This window comes from Macaca thibetana, chromosome 2 (assembly GCF_024542745.1).
Source record: "Macaca thibetana thibetana isolate TM-01 chromosome 2, ASM2454274v1, whole genome shotgun sequence".
Lineage (NCBI taxonomy): Eukaryota > Metazoa > Chordata > Mammalia > Primates > Cercopithecidae > Macaca > Macaca thibetana.
In genome coordinates this window covers 57,921,895-57,934,576 of record NC_065579.1, presented here as the reverse complement: position 1 = coordinate 57,934,576, position 12,682 = coordinate 57,921,895, and the positions used below count along the sequence as shown (strand labels likewise).

Here is a 12,682-nt window from a genome sequence, read left to right as displayed (position 1 = left end):
AGAATAAAGAAGAGCCAGAGGAGCTCTGCTTTCCAGTGACTTACATCACTCTGCAGACAATTGGCAGCCAGGAGACGGGCAGCTGCCACACTCTTCAGATTTCTCTCTATTTAAAGTTCAAAGAGACGCTGGATAACAAAAGAAAGAGGTAAGCGTGGCCTGACCTAGCCACCCACCAACAGGAATAATGGCTGAAAAAGGTAAGATTTAAGGCATTGGATTCTCTTAGCAAAATAAAAAAGGCTTCTTGACTTTGGTTTAGTTATGTTTCTTGGTGTTTCCCAGTTACTCTAAAAAATGTGGCTTCTATGCTAAATGACCATTAACCATATATGTTAGTGTGGCTGCAAAAATGCATTAATTATGTAATTTGTGGATCAGACCTATAGGTTATGAAAATTTTAAAATGACCAACAAAGCAAAAGAGCTTAATTTTGTTTATGCTTATTTTGAAAGGTGAGTTAAAAATCAGCTCTGATTTCAATTCTGAGCCAGAATTGAAGACAGTTAAGTTCTGTGTCAGATCTGCTAGTAAATGGCTATGTGAGTTTGGAGAAGTCCCTATACCTCTCTAAGTCTGTTTTCTGACAGTAAAATGAGAATACTGGGCTCAGTTGTCTGTTCCACATCTAACATTTTTGTTCCACGTCTAACTTTTTTCTTGTTTTTAAACATTTTTTGTATTTATATTTTATAGTTATATAAAATAATTGATTCCAATTTGTCAAAATAGGTTGAATATATACTATATCTAAGAAATAGCTTTTAAATATTTACAGGGATTTTTGCTTTGAATCTTGACAATGACCTTCTGAAATATGCATATCATCATCGTGCCCATTTTATAGATAAGAAAACTGAGACACAGCAGTTTAGTAAGTTGTTCATGATCACTAAAGAGTGGTGGCACCAGGTGTTTAACCTGGACCGTCTTTTCCAGAGTGCAATGTCTTCAAGAACAGTTCCAGCTGTAACTACTTTGACATGCTCAAAACTGGACAAGAGAGAAGCATTTTACAATTACACTTCATATTTAAAAAGATGTTTTGTTCTTATTTGTGCTAGTAATGTAAGTGACATATGCAAAGTATGTTGTGCTCTTACATATTTCTGTTTCCAAACAATTCCACAGGTGTTAGTAAAGTTGAAAATATTAGTGCTAAAAAAACACTAATGGAATGTATACTTTGAGTGTTAAAATGCACAGTTAGTGCAACTGTTACTATTTTACAAGGAAAATAAATAATGAGATACTGACTTTCAAGGCTTTGTGATATGTAAATTTTATTAAAATACGCACATATAAAATATAAATGCACAATTAAAGGGTTAATATTAATTTTCAAGTTCTTTGAAATTGAGAAAAATACAAAGCCACATACATAGACAGTTCAAAAAAATTACTGCTATGTACTTCCATTGTGGTGGTACCTTAATTCATAAAAAGGCTTTCGTCCAAATGAGAGTAAAGGACGTCTCATGTTGTTTGCTTTATCCTTAAGCAATACCACATGTCAAGTAAAGAGAACAGTTTTCCATTTAGTGCTTAATGCCTTATACAAGGTCACAGTGAGATGGAGAAACAAGAAAAGCACGTTGAATTTTGTCAGTTAAGAGAGACTCTAGCATTCTTGGAAAAATAGAAGTATTAAAATTCATTTCAACTTCAGAAAGTTTGCTTTTATAAGAGTGTCTTCTAATTTTAAATGTGTCTCATCTCCTGATGATTTTATTTTAATAGCATTTTTAAAAATTTCACGTTTTAAAGTGATGGAAATTGTAATAGGAGTATAATTGCTAAGAATATGTATTCTCTCTTTTAACTAATGGCATAAGATCTAACTGTGTTTTGCAGTTAAGAATATATCTGAGTCCTTAACACAGGGACATTAATTCTATAGAATGTTTTTCTGTGATCTTTCTAAATCTTTTTGTGTGATGCATGTGTGGATTTCTGTGTGTGTGCATGTGTATGTTTGCTTGAAAGAACAAGAATTAAATGCAGTGAATACTTGTAAAAAGATACTTGTATAAATTGCTTTTTACAGGTAAGAGTACAAATAGGAGGCACAGGAGGAATCATGTATAACAAACGCCATTTATATGTGTGTTGGATTATTACTGCCCATTGATTCAGGTTCAGTGCTGGTTGTTATAATGAATAATTTTTAAACAATAGAAATTCTTTTCTGTAGTCAAGAATGGTTATATAATGTATGATACTTTCCTTTTCCCTGTGATATTTAAAATTACATTCGGCTATGGAGGCCAAGAACAGTGCTCAACACCTTTCCCTGTGTTATCATTATTTACTTCAGTGGAAATTGTCTCAGAGTTGTATTAGATTGTTTTTTATTTAAATAGCTGCTGTATGTATTATTGCACAAATGCATGGATGTGTTCTGTATACACTAAACACACACGGTGGTTAGAGTTTACAAAGCTTTGCACATATGTTATGTCATTTGACCTGCAAAACTATTCCAGGAAGTAGATAGCACAAGTTTCATTACTGATATTTTACCAATAGGAAAGTTCAAGCTCAGAATTGCCCAAGGTCACGTAACAGTAAAAGATCCGTGGTTTAATTCAAAATACCCAGGATTTATGACAGTCTCATGTATTCTCTGTAGAAAAGAAAAAATAATTATGTATGGGTATAACTAGAGAGTGTATGCTTTTTTTCTTAATCTTACCAGATTCCTTTTATGCTCTTGACTCAGAAAATTCAATACTAAAAAGACCAATATAATCCGTTTTCTACTGTTTATTTTAAAGCAGGATCTACATTTTCACACCTTCTGGTTCCTATTCTTCTCCTGATTGGCTGGATTGTGGGCTGCATTATAATGATTTATGTTGTCTTCTCTTAGAAAGGTAAGGGTTTTAATAATTGAATGTTTATTTATAGTCTAAATTACTCCAGAAATAATTTTTTCTATTTTACTAATGGAATGTTTTGTCATTCAGGCAAGAAGATATCACATTGACATCATTTAGAAGAATTAAGAAAACTATGAACATGACTATTAAATGTCTCATGTTAAACAATGAAATGTTTGACATCACTTTACAAACTTGGATTATAAACTGTACTTTGGTGTGCCTAAGAATTTCTTCAGGACAATAAGAAATTATGAGTGAATTTATATTCTGAGTGAGAAAAATGTTTAGCTATGATGAAAAATGCATGTCATTAAAAAAGTTTGATAAATTTAATCACATTACAAAAAATTCTCCCCCCTACCCTCTGGAAAAAACTATAGAGAAAGTTGGCTAAGGCTGTGCACGGTGGTTCATGCCTGTAATCCCAGCACTTTGTGAGGATCCCTTGAGCCCAGGAATTGGAGACCTGCCTAAGCGAGAGAGACAGACTCCATCTCTACGAAAAAAAAAATATATATATATATATATATATGGGCCAGAGATAAAAACAGACAATTCATAGAACATATACTGTAAAAGTACACTTACTTAACCTCTTGTTCGCAAAAAGAGAAATGTAATTAAAACTACACTGAGGAATCATCGCTCACTTATCAGATGGGAAAAAAAATAAAGATGTTTGACAACATATGTGTTGGTAAGGCTGTGTGCAATTAGGCATTCTCATACATTGTCTTTGGGAATTCAAAATGCTATATTTTGGGGGATGTTTGGCGGTACATATCTATCAAAATTATATACGTATTTAATTTTTGACTCAGCGATCCGTCTTCTAGGATTATGGCAATTTCCACAGGTATATGAGCAAAAATAGAAAATGACTTATATACAAAGCTATTTATTCTGGCATACTCTGTTTAGCAAAAACCTGGAAATAAGCCAAATATCTTTTAAGAGGGGATTAACTGAACAAACTGTGGTATGTCTACATAATGTAGTACTTATGCAGCTGTAAAAAGGAATGAAAAGGATTTTTAGATACTGGTATGATGAGATCTCCAGGACAAAGTGTTAAGTGAAGAATCTAGCTATAGGACAATGTGTGCTACCTTTTATATGAGAGAAGAAGGGGCTATACCAATGTGTACATGTATTTGTTGAAATTAAAATATTGTGAGGAGAAACAAATGGAGGCTAGATATCTCTGAATATGTCTTGTTTTATAGTTTTTATTTTTGGAATCATATAGCTATTTTATAAGTTAAAAAGAAAAAAATTATTTCTCAAAATTTAAAACAAACTAAGGCAGATCTGATAGTATATCAAGTTGTGGCATAACCACACAGAGAACAGACGTCTTTCATGCATCTTTATAACATAGCATATTTGACTGTACACCTCTTATGGGGTAAAAATCTTAACCACATTCAGTAGTCTTTTTGTTCATGGTAATATTGATATGGTTTGAAATTAATATCATCAGCATAAAACTCAAGTAAATAATTGGTGATATTAAATCTGAACTGCAAATATCAGTATAAACTAATTATTTTTCTTCTTCTAAAACAAAAAGTCTATTCAAACTCTGTCCACTGGAAAAAGCCTGGGAGGAAGGAGTCCAGTCTGTAAGTCCAGTCTCCACTCAAAGGAGGCAGGGATCCCTACCCTAGCCTAGGGCAGAAAATGTACAATGTAATCTGCAATTTCATACTGAATGGATTAGTCTGATTATACCTGAACCCACTGATTAATTTAGCATCACCAAAAATATTACAACTCAACATTGTGTTCCTTCTGATAGGAGATGGTAGAAAGTAGAGTGCCACCTATGAAGTATTCTTGCCAAAACAAGTGAACCTGAAACAGAACAAGTTTCTGGATCTATCTAAGGCTACTCTAAACAAAATCATGAAGATATATTCTGCCAAGTCCAAAGTGTGGAAAATTATAAAGGACACATAATCCAGTTTTTCCAACAAATAACTAGCATTAAAAAGTGAGGTGGTTCACGCCTGTAATCCCAACACTTTGGGAGGCCGAGGCAGGTGGATCACCTGAGACCATCCTGACCAACATGGTGAAATCCCGTCTCTACTAAAAACACAAAAATTAGCTGGGCGTGGTGGCACATGCCTGTAATCCCAGCTACTCGGGAGGCTGAGGCAGGAGAATTGCTTGAACCAGGGAGTCGGAGCTTGCAGTGAGCTGAGATCATGCCACTGCACTCCAGTCTGGTGACAGAGTGAGACTCCGTCTCAAAAAAAAAAAAAAAAAGAAGTGAGGTGGGAAAGGAGAAACTATTATAGAAAAAAAGAGACTTAAAATGATAGCCAACAAATGAATCAACAACAAAAGACACATTTTTGCATGTCTGTGATAAAGATATTAAAGAATTGTTATTAATTCTAGACATTACATGTTAGGGTTTGAATATGGTTTGTTTTTCTCCACCAAATCTCATATTGAAATTTAATTCCCAGTGTGGCAATTTAGGGAGGTGGGGCCTAGTGGCAGGTGTTTGGGTCATAGGGATGGATCCCTCATGAATGGCTTGGTGCCTTTCTCTTGGTAATGAGTGAGTTCTCACTCTCTAGAGACTAGGATGGCTCCTTAGAAAGTGGGTTGTTGGCCGGGCGCGGTGGCTCAAGCCTGTAATCCCAGCACTTTGGGAGGCCGAGACGGGCGGATCATGAGGTCAGGAGAAGTGAAACCCCGTCTCTACTAAAAATACAAGAAAATTAGCCGGGCGAGGTGGCGGGCGCCTCCCAGCTACTCGGGAGGCTGAGGCAGGAGAATGGCGTGAACCCGGGGGAGCGGAGCTTGCAGTGAGCCGAGATCGCGCCACTGCACTCCAGCCCGGGGCACAGAGCAAGACTCCGCGTCAAAAAAAAAAAAAAAAAAAAAAAAAAAAAAAAAAAAAAAAAAAAAAAAAAAGAAAGTGGGTTGTTATAAAGCCGGAATGCTCCTTGGGCTTGGCCGCTCTTCACATATGGCCACTTACCTGTTGACCTCTGCCATGTTTGACTCAGCACAAAAGCCTCACCGTAAGCTGAGCAAGATGTCAACACCATGCTTCTTATACAGCCTGTGGAATGAGCTTATTAAATCTCTTTTCTTCATAAGTGACCCAATCTCAGGTATTTCTTTCAGCAACACAAAATGGACTAAGACACTATAATAATGACTTGGAATAGAAAAGACTCTTATCTGTTAGAGAGAATATTGAAATAATTGCTGGTTAGATATTAGGATATCTTTACCTTAAAATATTCCTATAGACAACAAACTAAAAAATGAAGTGGGGAACATTAAATAAGACAGGCAAAATGTTGACATTTGCTTAAGACGAATGATCTCACAAGGATTTATTTTACTCTTTATTCTACTTTTGTGAATATTTAACTTTTTTTTTTTTTTTTTTTTTTGAGACGGAGTCTCGCTCTGTCGCCCAGGCTGGAGTGCAGTGGCGCGATCTCGGCTCACTGCAAGCTCCGCCTCCTGGGTTCACGCCATTCTCCTGCCTCAGCCTCCCCAGTAGCTGGGACTACAGGCACCCGCCACCTTGCCCAGCTAGTTTTTTGTATTTTTTAGTAGAGACGGGATTTCACCGTGTTAGCCAGGATGGTCTCAATCTCCTGACCTCGTGATCCGCCCGTCTCGGCCTCCCAAAGTGCTGGGATTACAGAATATTTAAAAATTTTTATAAGAAGTTTCCTTTTTCCTCCCAGTGACTCTGTGTTGCAAACCGTAACTAATAAAAGTAAGCAAAATTACATAAAATAAAACATAGTGCTGTTCCTGAACCTCACCCTGGGAGATTCTGATTCAGCAGGTGTGCACTGGGACCAGAAATCTGCATTTTAACAAATTCCTCCAGGGATACTTGGGCACACTAAAATTTAAGAACCGTTGTTTTAGAGAAGTGGTGCTCAGACTTTAGTGCACATCAGTATCCTCTAGAGAACTTGTTAAAACACAGATACAGATAGCTGGACATCATTCTCAGAGTTTCTGATTCAGTTCTGGGGTGGAAGCCTATGAATTAATTTCTAACAAGTTTTCAGGTAATGCTGCTGCTGCTTCCTTGGGATCTGTATTTTGAGAACTGCTGTTCTAGAAGGGAGCTGATTTCTTCCTCATAACTTTCACAATATCTTCCATTTGATTAATTTCTCTACATAAATTAATCCTTATCGAAAAGTTAGAAAAAGCTTTTGCTCTATTCATTGATTCTGATCTTTTAAACTTGGCTAAACACTTCAAAAATGCTTCTTAAATATATTTAGAGAAATATTTACAAAATTTAAGCAGAAAATGTGTGCAAAATTAGGCTCAACTCATTTCCTTAATGACTTGTCCTAATTTAAGTTTTCTCCAGACCTGAGAAAACCTAACTGACCTTCAATCAGAGGTCTTGCTGGAGTTGACTCCTACAGACTTCTCGAAGTTGATTGTTAATATCTTCAGGAATTTTGTATTAGTCAGTGTCTCATCTGTAGCTTGAAACTGGTCATGGAGGAGTATGTACACCACAAAAATCAACAAATGCTATATATTAGGACCTGTTTTGCTGAATCTCTAGCTCCTAAACATTTACCAGCACACCACTGCCTTGAATCCCTTTGTCTGATGCTTACACAGGTTTGTCAGGGATTCAAGACCAGCCACTTTTGAAAAAAAATCTTCTTGAGGTAATTAGAAAGATGATCTCTTCATTTACTTGAGCTTGTTTTGTGCTATAGACGTTAATGAGAAATCTGTGAAAGCTATAAGCTCTCCCAGAAACCAAACGTTCATAAAACATTGCAATACTATTTAAGGTGTTTATGGACTTTCTGAAATCTACAGAAAAGACACCTCGGGTTAAGTAACTCCTTAAGTGTTTCCTACTTAAGTTTTTTTTTTTTTTCTGACGGAAGCTCTTTAGTGCAGGCTCAGCTTTTCACAACTTGGTATTTTTAGTAGAGACGGGGTTTCAGTTTAGCCAGGATGGTCTCGATCTCCTGACCTCGGATCCGCCCGTCTCGGCCTCCCAAAGTGCTGGGATTACAAGAGATGACCTCATATTTAAGCTTTCTTTCTAGATAAAGACCAGTTTTTCTTTTATCCCTTTTTAAAAACATTATTATTTATTGATTTATTTTAATGGACAAAAAAGTATTTATGGTGTACATGATATTTCAATATATGTATAAATTATGGAATGACTAAATCAAATTAACATGTATGTTATCTCACATAATTATCCTTTTGTGGTGAGAACATCAAAGTCTACTCTCTTGCCCCAGTCAATGGCACATGCCCATAGGTCCTAGCTACTTAGGAGGCTGAGGTGAGAGGATCACCTGAGGCCAGGGATTTAAGCCTTTGGTGCATTATGTTCACACCTGTGAATAGCCACTGCACTGCAGCCTGGGCACCACAGCAAGACCCCGTCTCTAAAACAACAACAACCACCACCACCAAAACTACTCTCTTAGCAATTTTTAAGTACATGATACATTGTTATTAACTATAATCGCTGCATTGTGTAATGGATCTTCTGAACTTATGTCTCCTGTCTAACTAAAATTTTGTATCCTTTGACCAACATCTTGAATCCCCACCCACTCCTCCCTCAGACCCTGACAACTACCATTTTATTCTCTGCTTCTATTTTTATTTAAAATAGAAGTTCAATTAGAAAGTTAAATAAAATAGTTCAATTTTATTTAAAATCCACATGTAAGTGATATAATTTGGTACTTATCTTTCTGTGCCTGATTTATTTCACTTAGCATAATGTCTTCTAGGTTCATCTGTGTTGTCAAAAATGACAAAATTTTCTTCTTTTAAAGGTTGAATAATATACCACTGTGTATATATACCACATTTTCTTTTTTTTTTTTTTTTTTTTTTTGAGACTGAGTCTCGCTCTGTCGCCCAGGCTGGAGTGCAGTGGCGCAATCTCGGCTCACTGCAAGCTCCGCCTCCCGGGTTCAGGCCATTCTCCTGCCTCAGCCTCCCGAGTAGCTGGGACTACAGGCACCCACCACTACGCCCGGCTAATTTGTTTGTATTTTTAGTAGAGACGGGGTTTCACCGTGTTAACCAGGATGGTCTGGATCTCCTGCCCTCGCGATCCGCCCGCCTCGGCCTCCCAAAGTGCTGGGATTACAGGCGTGAGCCACCGCGCCCGGCCTTATATACCACATTTTCTTTATCCAGTCACCTGTTGATAGACACTTTGGGTGCTTTTATGTCGTGGCTGTTGTGAATAATTCTGCAATAAACATGGGAGTACAGATGTCTTTTTGACATACTGCTTTTATTTCCTCTGGATATATATCAAGTAGTGGGACTGTTAGATCATATTATAGTTCTAATGTTAATGGAACCATTTTCTGTAACAGAAGACTGGATGTTTCTATTACTTCTTTCTACTGACATAACTTGGCATCACTAGTCAGCTTTTTTGATTTCTTTGGTTTTTAGAGAGACAGGGTTAGAAAACATAATATTATGGCAACCTATGTCCTATGTTTGTCAGAGTAACTTTCCTTTCTTTAGTCTGGAGTATTTTTCTCCACATGTACTGGTCCTTTTCTTTAGCTCATTGAGGCTATAGCCTAGCTCATTTCTTGCTCAAATGTGTGCACAACTTCCTCTGAAACACAGAAATCTTCAGTTTTCCCACAAATCCTTTTTTTTTTTTTTTGAGGCAGAGTCTTGCTCTCTTGCCCAGGCTGGAGTGCAGTGGCATGATCTCAGTTCATTGCAACGTCTGCCTCCTGGGTTCAAGTAATTCTTGTGTGTCAGCCTCCCAAGAAGCTGGGATTACAGGCATGTACTACCATGCCTGGCTAACTTTTATATTTTTGGTAGAGAAGAGGTTTCGTCATGTTGGCCAGGCGGGTCTCAAACATCTGGCCTCAAGCAATTTGCCAGCCTTGGCCTCCCAAAGTGCTGGGATTATACGTGTAAGCCACTGTGCCCAGCCTCATAAATCTTAATATTGTATCTCTGACAAAGACTTTCTTATTTTAAGAGCTCAATATTCTATTCTCCATCATTTTAAAACAAATTATAGCATTTTTTTAAAATTTATTTTTTATTTCAATAGGTTTTCGGGAAACAAGTGGTATTCGGCTACATGAATAAGTTCTTTAGTGGTGATTTCTGAGATTTTTATGCACCCGTCACCTGAGCAGTGTACACTGTACCCAATGTGTAGTCTTTTATCTCTCGCTACCCCTACACTTTCCCCCAAGTGTTCAGAGTGTCGTTCTTATGCTTCTGAGTCCTCACAGCTTAGCTTCCACATATAAGTGAGAACATACAATGTTTGATTTTCCATTCCTGAGTTACTTCACTTAGAACAATAGTCTCCGATTCCATCTGGTTTGCTGTAAATACCATTATTTCATTCCTTTTTATGGCTGAGTAGTGTTCTATGGTATATATACATATATCACATTTTCTTTATCCACTCGTTGATTGATGGGCATCTGGGCTGGTTCTGTATTTTTGTCATTGCAAATTGTGCTATTATAAACACGTGTGTGCAAGTATCTTTTTCATATAATGACTTTTTTCCCTCTGGGTAGATACCTAGTAGTGGGATTGCTGGATCAAATGGTAGATCTACTTTTTGTTCTTTAAGGAATATCCCCACTCTTTTTCACAGTTGTTGTACTAGTTTACATTCCCACCCGACATGTAAAAGTGTTCTGTTTTCACATCCATGCCAACATCTACTATTTTTTGTTTGGTTATGGCTATTCTTGCAGGAGTGAGGTGGTATCGTGTTGTGGTTTTGACTTGCACTTCCTTGATAATTAGTGATGTTGAGCATTTTTCCTTATGCTTGTTGGCTATTTGTTTATCTTCTTTTGAGAATTGTCTGTTCATGCCCTTAGCCCACTTTTTGATGGGATTGTATTTTTTCTTGCTGATTTGTTTGAGTTCTTTGTAGATTCTGGATATTAGTTCTTTGTTGGATGTATAGATTGTGAAGATTTTGTCCCATTCTTGGATTCTCTGTTAACTCTGCTGATTATTTCTTTTGCTGTGCAGAAACTTTTTAGTTTGATTAAGTCCCATCTATTTATCTTTGTTTTTGTTGCATTTGCTTTTGGGTTTTTGGTCACAAAGTCTTTTCCTAAGCCAATATCTAGAAAGATTGTTCCGATGTTATATTCTAGAATCTTTATGGTTTCTGGTCTTAGATTTTAGTCTTTGATACATCTTGAGTTGGTTTTTGTATAAGGTGAGAGATGAGGATCCAGTTTCATTCTTCTACACTTGGTTTGCCAATTATCCCCGTACCGTTTGTTAAATAGTGTACCCTTTCCACACCTGGTCCGGATTACAATTTCATTCTGAGGCAAATCCTCCCCCACCTGCCCAACAATTTCCTCTTTGAAAGGTGGCTGGAGCTAAGAGCATTGTAAGAGTGCATGTATCATTTTCTCTATCAGACCTTTCCCAAATTAATCAATGCTTAGGCCTTAGACCCAGAGGGGCCAAAAGGCTGCCTTATTCTCAATATGTATTTTGTCATTCAATCTGCTCCTGACATTAGAAAAAAACTCCAAAAGCTAGATTCCAGCCCTTAAACCCCACAACAGGATTTAATTAACCTTGCCTTCAAGGTGTACAACAATAGAGAAGAGTCAAGAGGCAATGCATTTCTGAGTTACAATTACTTGCCTCTGCTGAGAGACAAAACCCAGCTGCACCTCCAGCACACGGGAACTTCAAAACGCGTAAGCCGCAGCGATATTCCTACAGGACCTCCTCCCTCAGGATCGTGCTTCAAGTGCTAGGAATCTGGGCATTGGGTCAAGGAATGCCCGCAGCCCAGGATTCCTCCCAATGGTATCCCATCTGTGCAGGGACTCACTGGAAATCAGACTGCCCAGCTCACCCGGCAGCCACTCCCAGAGCCGCTAAAGCTCTGGCGCAAGGCTCTCTGACTCTTTCCCAGATCTGCTGGGCTTAGCGGTTGAAGACTGATGCTGCCTCATCGCCTCGGAAGCCCCCTGCACCATCATGGATGCTGGGCTTCAGGTAACTCTAACAGTGGAGGGTAAGTCCATCTCCTTTTTAATTGATATGGGGGCTACCCACTCCACATTACTTTCTTTTCAAGGGCCTGTTTCCCTTGCCCCCATAACTGTTGTGGGTATCGACGGCCAGGCTTCTAAACCTCTTAAAACTCTCCAACTTTGGTGCCAACTTGGACAATATTCTTTATGCACTCCTTTTTAGTTATCCCCACCTGCCCAGTTGCCTTATTAGGTCAAGATGTATTAACAAAATTATCCGCTACCCTGACTATTCCTGGACTACAGCCACATCTCATTGCCGCCTTTCTTCCCAACCCAAAGCCTCTTTTGCATCCTCCCCTTGTATCTCCCCACCTTAATCCACAAGTATGGGACACCTCTACTTCTTTGGCAACCAACCATGCATCCCTTACCATTCCATTAAAACCTAATCACCCTTACTCCACTCTATGCCAGTATCCCATCCCATCCCACAGCGGGCTTTAAAGGGACTGAACCCTGTTATCACTAGCCTGTTAGAGCATGGCCTTTTAAAGCCTACAAATTCTCCTTACAATTCCCCTATCCTACCCGTCCAGAAACTGGACAAGTCCTACAAGCTAGTTCAAGACCTAGGCCTCATAAATAAGATTGTCCTTCCCATCCATCCTGTTTTGCCAAACCCCTATACTCTCCTCTCTTCAATACTCCCTTCCACAACTCATTATTCTGTTATCAACCTCAATGATACCTTCTTTACCATCCTG

The 12,682-nt window shown here is 38.0% G+C and overlaps 2 protein-coding genes across 2 annotated transcripts in view; one reads left to right on the top strand and one right to left on the bottom strand.

Moving 5' to 3' along the window:
- The window catches only part of GMPS (guanine monophosphate synthase), a 792,617-nt gene that overhangs the window by 665,273 nt on the left and 114,662 nt on the right, over positions 1-12,682 (bottom strand). The window lies entirely within an intron of this gene.
- On the top strand, positions 77-3,571 carry STRIT1 (small transmembrane regulator of ion transport 1). The gene is made up of 3 exons (XM_050778249.1): positions 77-200; positions 2,779-2,877; positions 2,971-3,571. The coding sequence occupies exons 1-2, from the start codon at positions 188-190 to the stop codon at positions 2,871-2,873; spliced, it is 108 nt and encodes a 35-aa protein (XP_050634206.1). The 5' UTR covers positions 77-187; the 3' UTR covers positions 2,874-2,877; positions 2,971-3,571.